The 22,083-nt window shown below is 31.7% G+C and overlaps 2 protein-coding genes across 2 annotated transcripts in view; both read right to left on the bottom strand.

Moving 5' to 3' along the window:
• The window catches only part of LOC126698178 (TMV resistance protein N-like), a 124,534-nt gene that overhangs the window by 26,505 nt on the left and 75,946 nt on the right, over nucleotides 1–22,083 (bottom strand). The window lies entirely within an intron of this gene.
• Nucleotides 15,529–20,227, bottom strand: LOC126698179 (uncharacterized). Its single transcript, XM_050395210.1, has 6 exons — nucleotides 19,717–20,227; nucleotides 18,859–19,479; nucleotides 18,150–18,773; nucleotides 17,394–18,038; nucleotides 16,577–17,292; nucleotides 15,529–15,825 (listed from the first exon to the last, which is right to left on the bottom strand). Exons 1-5 carry the CDS (start codon nucleotides 20,179–20,181, stop codon nucleotides 16,612–16,614), a joined length of 3,036 nt encoding a protein of 1,011 aa, XP_050251167.1. The 5' UTR covers nucleotides 20,182–20,227; the 3' UTR covers nucleotides 15,529–15,825; nucleotides 16,577–16,611.

Here is a 22,083-nt window from a genome sequence, read left to right on the forward strand (position 1 = left end):
AAAACTAATAGCCATCTGGTCCAATGCCATTTCACCTATATGTTTTATTAGAAATGTGGTGGTCAAATCCCCTCAACTTTTACTCAGGCAAAAAAATAAAAAAATAAAATTTAAATAAAATCCCATTATTAAAATTATAATTAACCCCTCAAATATTTATTAATGTTATACTACTCAATAAATTGTTATTATCTAAAAAATATTTTAGATTAAATTTTAACAAATTTTGTATTAATCAGAAGTAAATACATTCCCCTTCTATAGCCTAAAAAAAAGTGACCATCGTCTATGAAGAATAGGTGTGAGTGTGTGACTCCTCTGCATATTATGATCCCCCCGCCTCTTATATTTTTAGTTCTCATTCTCCCCATCTCAACACAGTTGCCAAAAAAAAATACAGTTGCAACACAGAGAGGTACATAAAAAATATATTAAAATGAAAAGTTGAAGAGATTCTTATTTCTTGTGTGAAAATATGATGAGAGGAAAAAAACAAATTTTAAGTTGAATTGTGGCAATGAGATTCCCATAATTCAATTCTTTTCTCTCTCCTCTCTCCTCCTATTTCAACAATAGCATTGCCAAAATTCAAAAAAAAAAAAAAAAAATTTATCCTTGTTTCAATCAAAACAATCGGTTAGGTCAGTTCAGTTGGGGAGCTTTGACAATACCATTGCCAAAATCACTTTTTCTCTCTCCTTCCCTTACATCACATCATTTCTCTCTCCTGATGTAGGATACAATTTACTATTTAATTATTGTAATTTATTATTTTTGGTATTTTAGGATTTTCTTCCATAACAAATTACATAAAAATACCAAAAATAATAAATTACATAAAAATCTCTATATTTTGGTATTTTCTTGATTTTAAGATCTTCTTCCATAACAAGACCTTTATTAATTTCTTCAAAAATCTCTATATTTTGTTCTTTGACTTCTACATAATCTTCAAGAACAATAATTTCTTCAACATGCAATTCTTCCTTTAATGGTGGAATATATGGCTCTTCAAAACAATTCAAGTATGAAAGTTTTGGCCAATAATAATCTTGTTTTGTATACGACAAAAGTTCATCACAATCCAAAGGATAAAAGTTGATAGCAAGCATCTTTTTCATCTTTGGCCATGAACGAATTTTGTCTTCACCTTGTTGGGTTCTATTAGATTGTAATCGTTCCCACCAATATAAGGCATATCCACTAAGTTTATACAAAGCAAGTTTAATTTTTTTTCTCATCACAAATATTCTCATAGTCAAATAAATCCTCTAGATCCAGTAACTAATTAAGAAAATCATCTTTATAAAAATAACTATTAAAACTTGCAATTCTTCTATAAGGTTTATATGAAATTTGCTTACCAATAGGTTGCCCATGAGTTATGTCTTTGCGACAGTTATCCCTATTGTTTCCATGTTCCAACAACGGTATCCTGGCAAAGATATTTATGAGTGCTAACTGTATGTCACGTAATACTTGCTAAGTTTTCTGTCATCGAAATTGCTACCGTCTCATACGTCAGCCACCAGGCCAGGATAAGTCAAGGCTCTATTACTAATTGATGTCATAGAAGTCTAAAGAAAGCACACACAATGCCCTCTTTGATGAACAGAACCTAAAATGTTAGTTTTTGGGTAGTGAACCTCAAATCCACGAGGGGTTCTTTAAATCCACAAGGTGATAAACTAGAATCTACTAGAGAAAGAATTCAACAAAAAGCCTGTATTTTATTAATAATAGTCTATCAAAAACGTTTACAGACTTAGAGGCCTATTTAAGGACTTTGTAAAACTTGACAGACAAGAAAAATATGTGAAATATACTTTTCAACAATTGCAATCATTATAGTTATTAAACCCACCTGAACATGGGCCAGCCTATGAGCTGGGTCACTAGGTTACCAGTTTAACTAGTAAGTCATCAGTCAAATTGCAAGGTCAAATAAAAAAATTATATTTGTTATATATATATTTTTTAAAGAATATATGTACATCTATATACACACACACATACATATACAAAAAAGTTTGAGAAATCATAATATAAATATTTAAATTAAAAAATACACAAATGGCTAAATTAAACTGATCATCTATATATATATATATATATATATATATATATAACCGAAGCCTCTGAAACTCCCACAATTTTCCACATCATCACTATTTTCTTTTTCTTTTTTATTTTAGGTTTTTTACTTTAATGTATTTCCTACTTCATTTTAGACTCTATAAAATAATAAATTTGAATTATTCCTCCACGGCACTAACCCTAAACCTAATACAACTTCTTTTTATTTGAGAGATTAAGGTAAGTAAACTTATTGAGAGAACCAATGAAATTTGGGATGGGAATTTCTTGGAAATAGTTGTGGCTTTGGTCCAAGTAATTTAGATATTTTAATTCAAGCAAAGAAGGAGATAAAACACCACCCAAAGGCGTCCAACATGTATAACCAGACATTTGATCACATAAAAGTTGGCCATTGAGGTTGAGTTTTATGATGTTACCTGTTCGATTGCTACAGCCTACTCCCAACCAGTTGCAGCAATCTTCACTAACCCAGGAGGAAAGAGTTCTTGAAGGATCATCAAGACCTTCTTTAAATTTAAGAAGGGCTTCCCTTTCCATGTCAATGCAACCCACAGTGGAGTTGCCAACACTAGAATTGGACCATATAGCTTCAAGATGAAATAAACTCAGTTTGCAAAAGAAGGAAAATAAGAGCAAGTAGAAAGGGGTGGTTTTCATGCTAGCCATCGTTGCTTGGCAATTTACAATGTTGAAGCTTCTTAGAGAGCAACCTTATTGCAAGGCTGTAGGTAATAAAAATTTTCCACCCTTTTGTTTTTTTTTAATACGTGTTTTTCATGATTTCATATCCTAATGAGAATCACTTTTGCTATGGAATACCAGACATATTTCACCATTAATCTGTTACGAATATATTTGTATTTTAGCATTCATATACAATGATGCTAGGTGTAATCAAGAAACTATAATAATTTATAATAAAAAAAAAAAACTAACACATAAAATAATTGTAAACTTTGATTTATAACTTTGTTTTATTTTTATTTTTTTTATTGTTGGTATGTAAAGAAAAGGTTGGCTAAGAGGCATGAAATACATCTTTATAGATTTGATTTTATTTTTAAATTATGAAATATGTTATTAGTAGCCCATCTTCTGTTTGAATTTAATGCCTCACCCTTTATTTATTTTTTTCATATATTTGATCAATTTGCATTTTTACTCGATTAATACTCTTTTTTGCCTTTCAATTGGTACCTCTTCTTCTTTTTTACATTCATATATTTCAACATCTATTCTTTCCAAATTTCTCACATTTGTGTGCGTGATGAGGGTTTGTTTTGTTTATTGGCTTAAAAGTGTCCAAATGAATTTTTTTTACAATAGTTTTACTATTAAGCCAGATAACTAAAGCAATCTTTACTAAATATTTGATACATTTATTTGTCTTCACTCCCTAACAATGTCATTTTATTCATCTGAAGGTTGAGACCATACAACATTATTGGTGTTAGAGTTTCACTTTTGGTCTTAGTATTTTATTTTTCCTCTTAAGTTGTAACTTTTATAAGTGAAAATTTATAACTTTTGTTCGACTCTTCTGTGCATTGCATGGGTTAGCGACTAGTTATAATTTAAAATTAAGGTTTCACAATAATAGAGTAGTCTTTTAATGAGATAGAAGTCATAGAGGTAGGCATACAAACAAAGAAGTGAATTTGTTTGATAATAATAATTAGGTTCTCTCCTCTTTATATTACCATATTATAATTCATAAAACAGTAAAGAAGTCAATAAAGTGGACTTATATATGTAATTTTACAAATTTCACAAACCCAACCAAGTGATAAAAACTCATCTAGGTTACATAGGTCGCCACAAACCATTCAGATTTAACTAGATTTGACCGGGTCTTGTGCACAAACAGTCTATTTAAACAACAAAACTGGTCTAAGTGACAGGTCACCGATTTTCAATCCGGGTTTAATAACTACGCATTTATTATACTTTGAAAGGATTAGTAAGTTAGAATATATAATTTTTTCTTTCTGTGAAACCAAAACATTCTAATAAACACATGGTGTGAATTCAACATACATTGGCACAACATCAATATAAGCCGAATCCACGAACGAATCCAAAAAAAATTCGAAAACCTTTCTCTGAGTTTTTTCTACAACAACAGCCCACACTCATAAAACAATGTCCGCGTTTTGCACTACCCGCTTAACACGAAACGCACTAAAAGGAATGAAATTCTCAGTGTATTCATGGCATCTTCAAAGCAAAAGGGAAAAGAAAAAAATGGTTGGTGGTTTACTTGGCCCCTCGTCACATAAAAAGTTTTTATTTTTTATTTATATTGCACAACATGATAATTATTAATCAATTAAAAAAAAACGTATGTATCCAAAAGAAATTGTTTAGACTGACCAAAAAAAAAAAAGATTTATAGAATCATTTGACGCCACAACAATTTTTATAAAATGATTTTGTTTTTCGGTATGATGATTCTTTACTTTTAATGTTTTGGTTAATTGTTCCTCAAAAAAAAAAAAATTTTGGTTAATTAAATAATTTGTTAGGATTTTGCATATGACTATGGCAATGAATCAATATTCAAAGGTAATAAATAATGCATAAATTTGTATATAAATATAAAGGTAAATTAAAATTACACCCCCAAAGATGATTCTCTTCTTTGGACTAGACTTTTTTGTGTTTCAGAAATACTCTAAATCTTAGGTTTAACAGAGAAAAAACTTAAAGATAACCTGGTAAAAATATATCTCCAACTTTATTTAAAATGCCTACAAAATAGGACATTCTTCTATTAATCTATGTTTTCAAAACAAACTTATACAAATTTTTTTTAAGAGAAAATTATGATACTAAACCAAAAAAAAAAAAAAAAAAAAAGTTCCATCTCACACGCAAAGCGCATGTGATAAGGTTAGTTATAATATAATTTGATCCAAACTCGTAAACTTAAGTTTTTAAATTAAATGGTGTACTTTATATTATATTTCAATGCTCAATTGGAATCTGTTATGTCTCCTATTTATGTGTGTGTTCACTATTCATAATTTTACATATGTCTTTTAGTCAATCAACCACACTTTTACCCTCTACTTTTTTAGTGGTTAGTTTAGCACTTTATCCAGTCCCCCAGTTTCTTACTCCTTTGCTTTATTGTTTGTTGGTTTATTATTATTATTATTATCAATAGAGGTGGACAAAGTTACCTCATTTTTCTTTTTTAGTAAAAAAGGAAGTTCTTGGTATGGAGTGTGGACTCATCATCATCAACCTCACACCATGTGATGATAAGAGTAACACCACAAGTATCATTGGATCCTTGATAAAGCTATCATAGAGAGCACAACACATTCGTTAAAGTGTCACTACTCGAACCGTCTTGAGATTTAGGTTAATTGTCAGATATTATCAATTTTTTTTTAAATATTCAATTTACTCTATAAGCATAAACAACATCAGTTAATACAATTTGAAAATTCTATTGCTCTTCCTTCTCCATCTTAAACTTTTATTTATCTATCACTAGCCACTAGTTACTCTTTCACGCATATAATTGGCATAACCTAATTTGTATCCTTCTCCATTTCTAACAATTATTTATCTACATTGGCTACTAGAAATTCTTTTGCATATATAATTGCTACAATGTGAGATATATGCAGTTAAAACGAGAAATTGAAAAGAAGCAAGGACTTAGAATTAGAAGAGCATGAATTTTTTTTTTTTTTTAATGGTGTAAATTGTTCTATGAGCATAGGGAGCAAATTGAATATTAAAAAAAAAAAATCTTGATAGCTTATGATAACCCCAATCTCAGAGGCAGATCGGATTAATTTTCATTTTAATTTTTTTAATAAAATAAATTATCATTTAGCCTTAAAAATTTTAATTATATACTAATATACTTTTTCTAAAACTCTGCCTATTAAATAATTGATTGTACTCTGTTCTTTCTTTTTCCGTGTGTTTTCACAATTTCAAATCCCCTGTTCTCAGTCAAGTCAACAACTTTTCCTGGGCCACCCTCAAGGAAATTTATTCCTTTTACCATTACTTTTTTTCAGAGCTTTTGCGTGGCACGAGTTATTGATTACCAGTCCCCCACTTGCACTCCTCTCCTTTTGTTGCTTTTTCTTTTTCTTTTTTAAATCGATGGTGGAGGACATGGTAGTTTAGTGGTAACCAGCTATCAGCTATGACCAAAACGAAGCTGCTAAAATTTCTTTAAGAAATATGTCCATTTCACACACTCATTTATCTACACACATTCAATTTTTTAAACTAAAATTATGACGTTAAATAATTGAAAATTATGATTTTCTGTGCAAAAGTGGTGAGTGTGTGAATCATGTGTGTGTGAAATAGACATTTTCAGATGTGGTGGGGCGTACCAGGTATGAGATATTTCCATTAACAAGAAAGTTTTCTCTCTAGTCTCCTCGTTTAGAGAATTGAAGAAAAAAAAAATTATTTAGCTAAAATTTATGGTAAAATATAAAAATTATCATTAAACTTTTCCCAATACTTGATACTATCAAAACTTTTAAAAGTACAAACAAAAAGCCGTTCAAAAATGTCTCTACTTCTACATCCTTCTTCATTTCCTATTGATATTTATTTATCATCTGCTATTCAAAAACTATTTCCTGCATGTAATATTATCAGATACTGTTTAATAAAGGAATGGACGGTGAAAATGGCCAAATACCACCATTTTCAGAAATTTGTAGTAAAAAAGCACTGTTTCGGAACTAAATGGGAATCTACCACTTTTTATGTACTCGAGCTCACTAAACTCCAGTTTTAAACAGTACTCGAGTTTAGTAAACTTGAGTTCCTAGTTTCATTCCACCGTGGCGCTACTGACCTGGAATTTGTGCAATAAAAAAAAAATAATGTGGTACTTGAGCTTGGTAAACTTGAGTTCCTTAATTGTAATATGGAACTCGAGCATACCAAGCTCGAGTTCTTTGTAAATAAAATGCTCGGTATTGTTTTTCTAAGGTACTCGAGCTCACCAAGCTCGAGTTCCTTACAATTTTTTTTTTTTTTGGATAATCGACAAATAAACATAAAGATAAAAATAAGTAGCATAAAATTATTTCTAGCATTCTGCATAAAATTATTTTCTATTCAGCATTATTTAAAAAATTGTTCACTCTTTTTTCTGCATTATTTACAAGGAACTCGAGTTTACCAAGCTCGAGTACCATGTTTTTTTTTTTTATTGCACAAATTTCAGGTCAGCAACGCCATGGTGGAATGAAACTAGGAACTCAAGTTTACTAAACTCAAGTAACGTTTAGAACTCAAGTTTAGTGAGCCCAAGTACATAAAAAGTGGTAAATTCCCATTTAGTTCCGAAACAGTGCTTTTTTACTACAAATTTCTGAAAATGGTGATATTTGGCCATTTTCACTAGGAATGGACTCTGTGCTTTCTTTCTCTGTGTGTTTGTTTTCACACTCCTCACAAATAAAACTTTTGATTATCTTAAAAGTTTCAAGTTTAATCAATTTTGTTAAGTTACAGTGTTTTTGTTCAAATTTTAGCAAGTTGCTAAAAACTTTTAAGTTTGGCGACTTTGATAAATATGATTTTTTTTTTCTTGGTTTTGGTGCTAAAATGATAATATAGCAATTTTCACACCTTTGGTGTGAATGCTAACATTTTCTTTCCAAGAGGCCATTTCCTTTTGAAAGCAGATTGCATTTTTTTTTTTTTTTTTCCTTGTAATTTATTTGCAGATTGCGTTTCTTATCCCAACAAGTCAACATAGCTGTCATCCTCTAGAAACTTGAACATAAAGAATGAAAAAATATAGTAATAAAAATAATACTACAATTAAGCCAAGCTTTTTCCACAACGACGGCCCACAAGCACAAAGCAATTTCCGCGTTTCACACTACCTGCTTGACACGAACACTCCAAAAGGAATGAAACTCGATGAAATCATGGCATCTTCAAAGCAAATATGGAAAAGAAGAAAAAAAAGGTAAGACAATGATGAATTAGTGGGTTTTACTTTATTGGCATTTGGCACATGATACAAAGTCCTTTTTTATTTTTTTTTATTTTTTTGGTTACAACTTGCAAACTTGCACGACATGATAATTATTAATCCAAAAAAAAAAATGTATCCAAAAGAAATTATTTAGACTGATTCCCAAATAGGTTTATAGAATTTTTTGACGCTATAACAATTTTTTATAAAATGATTTCTACTTTTAATCTTTTGGCTATCAAATAAATTTTTTAGGATTTTCAATTTTGCACATGATTAAGGCAATCAATCAGTAATAAAATATCACATATAAATGTAATAAAAATCTTGATTTGCTCTTCATTCACAAAGAAAGTGAAATATACTTTTTAACAATTGCAAACATTATAGTTATTAAACCTGCCCGAACATTAACCGGTCTATGAGCTGGGTCACTTGGTTACCGGTTTAACTAGTGAGTCATTAGTTAAACCGCAAGTCAAATAAAAAAAATTATATATGTACGTATAATTTTTTTTTTTTTGAAAAGAATATATGTACATATACACACATAGAAATCATAATATAAATATTTAAATTAAAAAATAGACAAATGGCTAAATTAAACTTATTTTTATAATTCAAAATTAAGGTTTCACAATAATAAAGTAATCTTTTGATGAGATAGAATTCTTGGAGGTAGGCATAAAAACAAAGAAGTGCATTTGTTTGATAATAATAATAATAAAATTAGGTTCTCTCCTCTTTATATTACCATATTATAATTCATAAAACAATATAGAAGTCAATAAAGTGGACTTACATATGTAATTTTAAAAATTTCACAAACCCAACCAAGTGATAAAAACTCATCTAGTTTACACAGGTCGCCACAAACCTGTCAGATTTAACTAGACTTGACTGGGTCTTATGCACAAACAGTCTATTTAAATAATAAAACCAGTCTAAGTGACAAGTCACCAGTTTACGGACCGGGTTTAATAACTATACATTTATTATACTTTCAAAGGAGTAAGTAATAATTTTTTTTCTTCTTTTTTTGAGAAACCAAAACATTCTAATAAACACCTTGTGTGAATTCAACATACACCAGCACGACCTTAATATAATCTGAGCCCATGTACGAATCCAAAAAAAATTTCGAAGACCTTTCTCAAAGTTTCAGGGGGTCCATCATATTTGTCAAGGCGCAAATTGTTTTACTTGTCCAAATGAATTATAGCTTTGAACATAACAAATCTTACATGGGACAACTCCAAGATGTCATTTCCTTTCTAAATCAGATTGCTTTTTCCACAACAACGGCCCACACTCATAAAACAATGTCCGCGTTTTGCACTAACCGCTTAACATGAAACACTCTAAAAGGAATGAAATTCTCAGTGTACTCATGGCATCTTCAAAGCAAAAGGGAAAAGAAAAAAAAAAATGGTTGGTGGTTTACTTGGCCCCTAGTCACATACAAAGTTTTTATTTTTTATTTTTTTTAATTTTATGTTGCACTACATGATAGTTATTAATCAATTAAAAAAATAACGTATGTATCCAAAAGAAATTTTTTAGACTGACCAAAAAAAAAAAAAAATTAGAATCGTTTGACGCCACGACAATTTTTATAAAGTGATTTTTTTTTTTTCGGTATTATGATTTTTTGCTTTTAATACAAGATAGAAATTCTATTCGATCCTAATCTAAGTGTATATGTGTGGGAAAACTCCCTTCTAGAGACTTGAACCTTGGCCCTTTCTCCCCACACCCCACAAGCACTAATACTTGTAAAGTGACCATCGTACCAAGGGTATGCGGTGGTGCAATAAATCAATATTTAAAGGTAATATATAATGCATAAAATCCAAACACCCCCAAAATTTAGGGGGTAAAATCTAAATTATGAAATATCAGGATGTAAAATCCAAATACCCCAAAACTTCAGGATGTAAAATTCAAATTCTAAAACTTTAGGGTGTAAAATCCAAACACTCCAAAATTTTAGAGGTGTAATTTACAATTTACCCTAAATATAATTGACATAAAGTTAGAGTATAATTGGAAGAAAAATGTGCATTTAAAATTTAAAGGTCCTTGTTATCAAAATATAATGCAACTATCTAAATTTTTATACTTTAGGAGTTACCCAAAACTTAAAGAGTGTAATTTGAAATTTAGCCTAATTATAAATATATATTAAAATAATGATGTATAAAAAAATGGACTCTCAAAAACTTGTGTCAACATTAGAAGAAAAGAGAAAGAGAGAAGGAAAGAGAAAGAGTATGAGAGAGAAATTCTTATTTTAATTGAAGTGATAATAAATTGTTATTTTTATTTTTATTTTTAAGATTTCAGCTACAGTAGGATGTCAAAGATGACATTCTACTATAGTTAAGATGTTAAAACTTTTAAGTATAGCACCCTTAAGTAGTGTGCCTTTTTAGAATCAGATGTTAAAAAATAGCATATTTAGCATTTGAAACTTTTAATGAGAATGCTCTTAATGCTAGTGCTCTAAGCCAATCTTATAAATTTACTTTCCAAATAAGTCAATCACTCTTTTTGTTTTTTAGAAAAATAAGTCAGTCACTCAATACTCTATAATACAAATATTCTTTTTTTCTATTACTATAACTAGCTTGTAACCCTATGTATATATATGGATACACTTAAAAATATACAATAGAATGCATAATATAATTCTTATATATATAATTTAAATACTATTGATAGTCATTTTTATATTTTGTTAACTCTTTAAAAATTTTTGTAAAGATATTATTAGGTATAAAATGTAAATTGTTCATTTTTTTTAATTATTGTGAAACACTTTTTTTTATGATTTATTTATTCTAGACTTTTTAGTTTTTATACTTAATAACTCACTTGGATGAATATTTATGATGTAGTCCCACATTTGATTCTAAAATTAAGAAATAAAACTCTTTAAAAATAAATAATTTAGAACACATGGCGCAAAATTGAAATTCTAATTTGAATTTCTCTCAGTTTCACCTATTATTATATAATATGTAGATTTCAAATTGATTTAGAATTCAAGTGATAACTCAATGATATATAATATATATAATCAAATTGATTCATTGCATTTATCATATGCAAAAAATCCTAACAAACCCATTCAAAAAAAAAAAAATCCTAACAAACCATTTGGCCAAAAGAATTAAAATTATAAATCATATTATTGAAAAAAGTCATATTATAAAAATGGTTACAACATCAAAAAATTCAATAAATGTTTTTGTGCATTCCTCTAAAATAAATATCATGATGAGCAACATGCACATTAAAAAAAAAAAAAAAAAAAAAGAAGTCTTTGCAGTGAAGATGCCATGATTAGTTGTTGTTTTTTTCACATAAGATAGGATTTGAACTTCTCATGTCTGTTTTATGATAAATGCATTTATAATTATCATACACCAATAGATTTTTAATGAATGCAAAATTTGAACCCAATTTGCCAACATTAAAGTTTCATTTAATTTTCTGCGTGTGGGGGTCATTGTTTCCCTGACATGACTAGCTGTATTCACCTACTATTAATTTGTTTTTATGTATATTTTTCCCATTCTCCAAGACTAAGTTTTCCAAAGGAGTTCAGTACTCCAAAAAAAAAAAAAAAGTTTTTCCAAAGAATGACAGGTTCATTGACTTGGCTGGCAAAAGAAACATACAATATTAGATGCTGTTGCAAAAGCCACATCAACTTGTCTTGAAATCCCATTCTCAAAAAAAAACTTATCTTTTTTTGAAAGAAAAAAAAAAAAAAAAAAAAAAAAAAAACTTATCTTGAAATCTCTATACAAAATAATAATAATAATCTTGAAAGCAATAATTCAACATGGACTAGTAATAGACTTTGTGAGTCTGTCACGTAACAAATTGGGTTAATACTATGAAAAATAACAAATAGATTAATTGTAGAAACCATCATGAATTAGGGTTGTTTGTATTTTTCAATTTTTTTAGGCTAAAATAAAAAATTCACCATTTTCCTCCTAGACCGCTGGACTCCCAAGCACATGAGGAAGTGCCAACATAATTTATTTCAGTTTTCTAAGTTTAAAGTGTATTCAATTAAGGCCTCTTTCGCAACTTTTGTTAAATTTTTTTAAAAAAATTATGGAAGATATTTTTTAATCATTATTTTTTTTTAATTTGAATAAAAAAATTAAAAATTTGCGCAACTAACTGTAATTGTGCACGCCTAAAATGAGGCTATTGGGCCTGACCTCACTTTGGCTCACAAGTTATTTGTAAAGTGAGTTTAGGATTTCCTACTTTGGGTTGTTCTCGGCACAGAGACTCAATGAAGCTACCTCTCTCTCTCTCTCTCTCTCTCTCTGAATCACTCTTTTTTCTCTACTCTCTATTTCCTTGAGAACCTTTCAACAACCTTTTTTCTTCCTCCATCTTCTCATATTTATAGCTCTAAATTAGTGGAGAGATCATGATTACTGCCATGGTTAGTGCAATGGGAGGTCCAATATCATTAGTCATAAGTGGATGGTTAGGTGGGAGTGGAGTGTGGTGAGAGTGGCCTTGGAACTTGGTTCCCACTCTAGTAGACATGCTCGGCAGCGATGTTTCCTAAGGTACTGCTGGGTATAAGAAGGATGGTGTTTGAACGTTATTCTTTCTTTGTTGGTCGGGAATGGTTTGCCGAGAAAGGACCAGGTGACAAAACTTGGGCCTGCAGTTTGTGTGGGTTCAGGCTAGGGTTTTGGGTAGAAAGAGATTGGGGCCATGGGGCATGCTGCTGGGTCAGAATTCAAGGCCCAAATAGATCTGGGTACCATGGTGCCGTATAGCAACCTTTAACAAAATTTGATGAAGAGACCTTAATTGAATAAACTTGAAATTTAGTGGACTAAAATGAACAAAAACAAAATTAAAAGACTAAAATAAATTCTAGTGAAACTTAGATGGTGAATTTTGCATTTTAGCATTTTTTTTTATGTGATGTATTTTTCAATTTAAACAATAAAAATTTGCGAATTCAGTCTTAATTATAATAAACCTTAGAAATATATAGACATGAAATTGTTGTTGAATCCACATGCGAAATACACATGTCATGAAAAAGATGATGCATTTAAGGAATGTAATTATTATTCAATAAAATAGACTTGGAATTCAATCTATGGGGTTTATATTAGTCCCCTTGATTTACTGTAGCTTTGGTTTTTTTTTTTTTTTTTTTTTTTTTTTAATAGAAAAACCAGAGCTATTTTATTCATTCAAATGCATATTGCATCTCACAATAGCCTATGTTGCCAAAGCATGAGGAGCATGGTTACGTACAAATCCTATACAATGAAAATGTACTTCCCTCAAACCAGTAGTAGCCTATCTAATATCATCCTCCAGAACATCAAAAGAGGCAAGTCAAGTATCAATGTTATGTCAATCTTGATAGGAAACTTTTGGCCCATAAAATTGTTACCAGTATGGGCCGACCAACTTATTACCTTACCTTTTTTTTTTCAATTGGGCTAGGCTAAGCAGTCTCCTAGTAATAACTTGGTATTCCAACCCAAACTAAGAAAAAGGAATCAAAAATCTACATTCTTTGGTCGTTGACTCTATGACAGGATGTTAAAACATTGTTTTAGAAGAATAATTATTCATGCATCCTTTTACAAATTTTTTGATGCACATGTAATCAACAGAATCTATAAAATCTCTAGCCAAGACAGGCGTATATGAATTTTGCCCCTTCGAAATTCTTAAAGCATAATAAGAATTTGGATTGAACATAAAACCCAAAAGTTGTATAATAGAAATTCAAATTCAACAGAAAGAATTTAAAAAAAAAAAAAGTTTTGGCATAATGTGAGTTTGGTTTAGTTTTTTTGTAAAAGTGCATAATGAAAAAGTAGAGTTTTCAAAAAGTGCATAATGAAAAAGTGCATTTTTAAAAAGCTGAGTGTTTGGTAAAAACTGTTAAAAAGTGCTTTTTGAAAAAGTTGAGTGTTTGGCTAGCACTTATAAAAGTGGAGGTTTGAGTTATAAATTACCAAAAAGGACAAGATATATATATATATATATATATATATAAGTGAATTTTTTGTTTTAATTATCTCTCTTAATGCAAATTATGGACACAATATTTTTACAAAAATTTCACTATAAAGTCTATATGACAAGTTGTTAATGGTAGATAAGAAAAATAATAATGTCATTAGTAGGTTCAAATGAGAACCAATAACAAATTACTGTGTAAAACTTATTATTAGAAGTGTTACATTTACAACATTTTTCGCAATATTTTCACAATAAAATTTATGTGGAAAGTTGTTACTAGTTCTAATTTGAACCCACAACTGAAATTATTTTTTTACTAACCAATATTAACTAATAACAATCTGTTACTTAAAATTTATTGTGAAAATATTACAGTAGTATTTCTCAATTTGGATTTTTTTATTTTTTATATTATTTTTTCTTTTTCCATTTCACGTTCAACCATACCAACCATACGTTTAGTTTTATTTTATTTTTTCTTTTTTCTCTCCTCCACACGTTCTCCACTATCTCTACCCCTCTTTTTAACTCTCCTTTTCTCCCTCATTCTCCCTCATTCATCAGAACATTCCAGGAGGTCCTTCTTTCTCCAGCTCCGTCTCTTTTTTTTTTTTTTTTTTTTTTTTTCTTTTTTAACTTGATTCCAAAACTCTCTCTGATAAGAAAATTTTCCTTTTCTCCGTCATTCAAGAACATTCCAAGGAGCTCTCATCTTCGTGCTATTGCTCATCTTCGTCCCCAACCCAGTCCAGATGGGTCAGCAAGCTTCTGTCCTGTCTTTTTTTTTTTTTTTTTTTTTTGCTTTTATTGTTATGATTTGATTAATTTTAAAACTGTGTTTTTGAGTTTGTATTCTGGTAATCTGATTATGTTTGAGTTTAGAGATGTTTGAGAGAAAGATTGTTTATTGTTATGATTTGTAGTGTTTGTTCTGTAGTGTTTGTTCTGTGTTTGTTCATGGGTATTTCTGGAATTTCATCATTAGCAACGGTAACCATCAAAACGCGCAGTGCGCGTTTTCATTTATGGACCGTTGCCTCACCATTTTCCTTCCGCGTTTTGCCTTCAGTTTTATCTAAAAGTTCAAAACACAACTTTTATAAAAAAGTTGCGTTTTGAGCTTACCAAACGCAAAACTGGGTTGAGCTTTTTTGAAAAAGCGCTTTTTGGGCTTCAAATGCTGAACCAAACGGGCACTTGGCATAATTTACCAATCCCGGGATGGGCTAACTAGGTCTTTAGGCTCGACAACATAAAGATGAAATTGATGATTTTTATGATATTCACATGTCTATTTAACATCAATGTATCTAGTAAACTTTTCTTAACTTCTCTACAAAATTTACTCTTAACCAAAAAAAGACATCTAAATTTATAAATCTCATCAAAAAAGAAAAAATTTACACAAATTTACATCAACTGAAAAACACAAATCTACTACCAATTTTACACATCTACTAAAGAAAAAAAAAATTACATGATCGAGAAACCTAGGACTAGGAGCTCATTGACTTGTCTCATCCTCACTAAGGCGATTCAAAGACCATGATGAGACGTCATATTATCGAAGAATTGAGGAGGTCAATCTCGTCGTTGTTGCCTACAAGAGCTAGAAGAAAGCTCCACCTCATCCTCCATGAGTCAACTTCATTGTTGAGGTCCTCCAAGAAAATGGTATCCCTATCCTCAGCCACACAAAGCTACTAAGGTAGAGAAAGGAGAAAGAAAAAAAAAAAAAAAAAACACTAATAAAGATGAGAGATGAGGTGCATAGCTTACACATTCAGCCAAAAATAATAATAATAAAAAATTAAGGGAGCTTACACATGTACAAAGAGTGAAATGAAATTATATTAAACCCACAATCGGCTCAATCACCTAGATTTTTTTGAGCCTTCATACCCAATATTTTCTTTTGATAATTTGATAATTACAATGGAGAAGAGGGATTTAATTCTCCACTCTTTCTCATTTCAATACTTGAAAAAAAAAATATATACATATATAAATATATATACTGAAAAAGATATGCCACTTTTGAAATTTTGGCCAATTGTAAAACAAATTTAAAATGACGTCAATTTTGTCAATAATGTCAGGGAAATTAATGGAAAGTTTTATTCGAAACGTTTTGAAAAAGTATAGGATTTAAATTGAATTTTTTTTTAAAGTATGATCAGTTTAATATTACTGCTATTCCATATTGTTTAAAATACGATTTATTAAAAAAAAAAAAAAAAAGTGTTGAGGTAAGTCCAAGTTAAGCCATTATAATCACATAAACAATAAGAAATAAATAAATTACACTATAATTGTCAGTCCAAGGAACTCATCACCCTATCAAAGTCCTATATCATGATAAAAAAATATTTTCCATCTGATTTATCTTTGCAGTAAATATTACTAGTTCTTTTGTATAAACTAAAAATTGAAAATTAGAGGGGGGTGACTTACCAGTTACCTGTAAGTTCAGAAGGAAATTAGAGTGGCTATTCTTCTAGAACTCCCTTGCCCTTGTCTTTAGGATCAATGGATCCCCTCAGACTTTCAAAATTAGACTCCTCCCTAGAGCTGGAGATTTTACTAGATGTTCCTTCTTCATCAAGCTTTTGCTTATCTCTATTTCCATTATCTATTGTCAATTGAGGGATGAGATCCAAATCATCAGACGAGGATTTCATGCTGTCACCTATTGTTTGCTTAAACTCGTCCTCGTCATGATTGTGCACGAGACGAAGGCCGGTTTGCTCCACTTTCAAGCCTGGGCACCGGGCTGTAATTGAAGCCTTAACGTAGCTGCATTGATTTGGACAATTTCGAAGCGACCCACGTGGTATATAGGATAGCCAAATAAATCTGGTACCTTGCTTTAACATTTGGAGATTTTCTTTAGTCAGTTGATAGCCAATGAGAGGGCTTGCAGTACCAATATTTGTTACAAACTGAAACATAAGGCAATAGTATTCAGAATCCATGATGTGAATGTGAGCAGTCTGATTCACGTCGACAGAAAAAGAAGCACATAGAACCAGTCCCATCCAAGTACTATCATTGTACAAATTTGGAGGTAGAGGGATTGTCACCCAGTGCTCATCGTTCCAATCACTGAACCACTCCAAAATTTCACTTGGAGGAAAATGGGGATCATAGAAAAGGCATCGATCAAACCCCTGTGAAACAGAAATATTGTGTTTAATGAGCTGAGAGAAATTAAAGAGAGGGAGATGGAAAATTAAGTTTAAGACAGCAAATAATCATAGTTATTAATTACCAGTAGGTTGCTTTGGCAGCGTTGATCCTTATGATGGGGGTAAATTTCGCCAAGTTGACTCTCAATCCAAGACCTCATTTTTCTATTTCTATTCTTAATCTTCATTTGATTAAGGAAACTCGAAGAATCAGTCATGGACTTCATGCAGTCCCTGATTATTTTCTTGAAATTTACCTCGGAATGCTGGTACAAGAGACGAAGGCCACACTTCTGCACCTTCAAGCCATGGAAATTTGTCTTGAATGAAACCTTAATGCAGGTACAATCATATAGCCAATCAGGAAACGATCCACGCGGTATATATGATAGCCAAATGGATCCACCTTGCAGTGACATCATGAGATCTTCTTTAGTTGGCCAATAGATATGGCGAGGTTTCACACTGAGATCATTAGGCCCATTACTTGCTTTCAATTGACAAATAAGTTTGAAAGAAGTTTTTGAATCCATAATGTCATTGACATTAGCTACATCCTTTGCAACTGAAAAAAGAGCACATAGAGCAACTCCCATCCAAGTAGTGTCATTATACAATTTTCGAGTCAGACAGAATCTCACGTGAGTCTCACCACTCTGAATATTGAACCAATGTGGAATTTCCTTTTGTGGGAAACAAGAATTATAGTCTAGGGATGGATCAAATTCCTGTAAAACAAAAATATTGTGTTTAATAGGTCCGAGTGAGAAATTAAAGATAGGCAGAGAAAATATTATGTTTGAGGTAAAACAAATACTCGTAGTTTATTAATTACATACCAGCAGGTTGCTTTGGCAGTGTTGATCTTTAGGTTGTGGGTCATTTTTGCAGAGAAGACTCTTTGCACTACTGGTTTTCTCTATATAACTAGCCATTACTTGATTGGGGAGATCTCGAGACTTGTATTCCCCGTTGCAGTATATTCTTATTTGCTGAAACCAAATATCATTCTTGTGGTAGAAACTAAGCCCACATTTCTGCACCATCACACCTGGCCAATCACTTATAATTGAAGCCTTAATCCAAGTGAATTGATTGAACTGATCTGGGAACGACTCACGTGGAATATAGGACAACCAAAGAAATCCATCTTCAGTATCTAGCCACATGAATTCTTCTTTAGTGGTGCAATGGACATTGAGTATTATGTCTGGACCAGCTATATCAGTTTCCAAATGACAAACTAGGTAGTGAGATATTGTTGAATCGAAATTTTCAAGCATTGCAGTTTGATGCTCGTCAATTGAAAAATAAGCGCATAGTACAAATCCATGCCATTCATTGTCATTGTACTCTTTGAGTGTATCAATTGTCACCGAAGGCTCATTAGTGTTATGATTAAACAAAGGTAAAATTTCTACTGGGGGGAAGCAATACGAATATTTGGAGTGCCTGTCAAAGCCCTGTATAAAAAATAAAAATTATGAGACGTATGGAGGGAGAATTGATAGTGGAATTGAAACAAAGCAATTACTCATAATTTCTTACCAGCATATCATTTTCATTGAGTAGAGTCTTAACCTTTTTAAGCACTTGCATAAGTTCTTCCTTGAATTCTAACTTCGTGGCTCGCTGGCTAAGTTGACATGTAAAATCCCGATGCGCAGAAATGAAGGTGTTGCAATGTTTTAGTTCTTGCTCAAACTGTACCCGATCATGCTTGTACAAAAGACGAAACCCACATTTTTGCACTGTCACACCTGGCCAATTAGTGACAAATGAAGCCTCAATGTGGCTGCCCTGATGGAACACATGCTTAAATGACTCGCCAGGTATGTAGGATATCCAAATGTGTCCATTCAGACCACGTAATAACCACTGGTTTTCTTCATCAGTGGTGCGGTAACCAAGGATTTGATCATCCAGACCAGCTTTACTCGTTTGGAACTGACAGGATAGGAAGTGAGAAGATTTTGCTATAATTTCATCATTTTGATCCCTGGGGATTAAAAATGAAGCACATAGAGTGAGTCCCAGCCAGTTACTGTCATAGTACAAATTTGGGGGTATGTCAATTGTGACCAAGTGCCCACGACTCTGATGATTGAACCACTTTGGAGTTTGTCTTGTTGGGAAACATGAATTATATGCAGTGGTCGGATGAAAGTACTGCAAAATAGAAATATTGTCAAATGAAATAGAGAAGACTGTATTTCTTATTATTTGAACAAAAAGTTAAGAATTCTGTGAGAATTATGTGGTTAAATCATTAAATTTACCTATCCCAATAAATTTAATACAGTATTAGAGCAAAAATTTTTAAGTTTGATCTCTGTCTGCTCCACTAAGTTTACCAAATCCTAATAACTTACTTTTTGGTCAATTGATAATTTAATAAATTCTTACCCGAAAATGATTGTGAGGGTATGGGTCCTTGTCATAAGAATTTTTGGCAATTCCACTAGTCTCCCCCTGCGAAATGAATAAACTCTGAGGGTGTAGGTCCTCAAAAGAGCTCTTAGTTCCAACGAACACCTCAGGATGACCGTTCCATATGTAATAGAAACACTGCGGAGAGCAAGAGTCAAGGAAGCTATCAAATGGGGCAGAGCATTGTACCATTACACTCGTTAACTCGTCCATGTTTTTCCTGAATACAAGATTGATCCCAAAATTTTGAACAGACAAATCGGGAATGGCACTTTCAAGCCAAAACTCAACCCAATCGGTTTGAGTCCATAAATGTGCATGCGTTGTACGTGGTATGAACAATACCCAAATGAATGTACGTTTATTTAACGAAATTAATTCGTTGCTTGTAGCCAATATTCCATAGCATACTAAACGCACAGGACAAGAGTTGGTCTGCATTTTACAACGAAATTGGGAGACTTCAGAACGTCCTGATGCTAGATTCGTACGAACAAGACCTGGATGCGTATTAAAAGAGAAAAGACCACATAAAGCAAATCCCATCCAATCAGGATCATTACAAATATCTGAAGATAGCTCGATTTCCACTGACCTCACATCTTGACAGGAAAACCACTGTGGGATCTCACGCTCAGCGAAACAGCAATCAAAAATTTCACCCTCATTGAAGTTTTTCTGGAAAACATGGCAGAATAGTCAATCAGGCGAAAGTCTTCATTTTTTTTTTTTTTTCTTCTATTTTTTGAGATACAATAGTATTTGAAAACTGTAAATGATTTATTCTTTACCATCAGGACAAGACGCTAATAGCCTAATTAAAAGATGATTCTACATAAACTTTTCTTGTTAGATAAGTGAATGACGAATTCTTAGTTTTTGAGTATATCATTATTGAGCAACAATAATAATTTTAGTCGAGAGCAAGAAAGAGTGAATTGTGTCTTGTTTATCTTATGTATATATAAAATGATACAGAGGCTATCTTGAGAGAGATAAAGAGACCTGAAAACATGCTTTGATCAAAGATTCACTGGACATAGTACTTCCAAGTTGCCTTTTCCTAGTTGGTACGAGAAAACCGGTATAGGAGGGACTTGTTTCTGTAAAGGTACACCCCTCTGCTATATTTTCAATACTTGGCAGAAGCTTGGGCATGCGTTGAGGCATCCTGCGAGTATCAAACAACGTATCTTTAATTCAACTTTGGAATTTTATAAAACGACATTTACTTTTCATGTACAATTTTCATTGTAAACTAAACATGTGTACAATATTACTATACACTGTTACATGAACAGTACAATCTAAACTTATAATTGTTCTTTTATAAATGTTTGCAGGTTAAAAAAAACACACACTCGCACACAAAAAAATCGATTAATTCAGGTACAATACCTTTGCAGCGAGGAAGAGCAACCAAAATCTTTTTCGTTGTCAAAGCCTGCCACTCTTTTCTCAACTTGATGCGACAGATTTTGATAAAATATATCATGATAGGCATCCGGACTTCCTAACATGCACTGGACTAATGTTTCCATAAACTCTTCAACATCTTGCTCGAATACAAGGCGGATTCCACATTCTTTAACCATCACACCTGGGTTATTGCGTTCAAATGAAGCCCCAACGTGTCGACACCCTTCCAAACAAAGAAACAAGTGGGGTATATAAAATAACAAAATTCGATGTGATGACTCAACAAAAATGTCTTTAGAGTCTTGAAAGACTCTGTGACGAGTGAGGTGAACTCGATGACCATCTAAAGGAGTATAAAAGTCAAGAAAACTTGTTAAATCCTGATTGTCACCAGAAATAGCTGGTTGCTTGTGGTTGTGGACAGTATAATAAACACACACAGCGATTCCCATCCATCTCCCATCAGACTGCAAATTTCTAGGCAGTTTAATTCTCATTTCAGAACAAATACTTTGATTGTTGAACCAGTTTGGAACTGTAATATGAGGAAACACATAATCATATTTATGGTTTCGTGCCAAATCTCCCTGTAAAATGCATTTAAAATATAGTGTTCAATGAGTGAGACAAAAAGAGAAAACAGAAATACAGTGTTCAGTGAAGAATAAGGGAAGACCTGATACACTCTTAGAAGCAATGACTCGAGCTTTTCTTTCAGCTGAACTTTCGAGTCACTTTGGTCATCAGACTTACTAGATTCCAGTTCCACCTTTTGCTGATCTTGCTTTAACAGTCCATGCTCACCAATTATTGAAGCTTGTGGAAACTCTATCAGCTCTTTCTTGTACAATATACGCGCACCACAATTTTTTATCTCAATATAAGGGCAGTGGCTGCTAAACGAAGCTTCAATGGAATTGCATC

This window comes from Quercus robur, chromosome 9, assembly GCF_932294415.1.
Source record: "Quercus robur chromosome 9, dhQueRobu3.1, whole genome shotgun sequence".
Lineage (NCBI taxonomy): Eukaryota > Viridiplantae > Streptophyta > Magnoliopsida > Fagales > Fagaceae > Quercus > Quercus robur.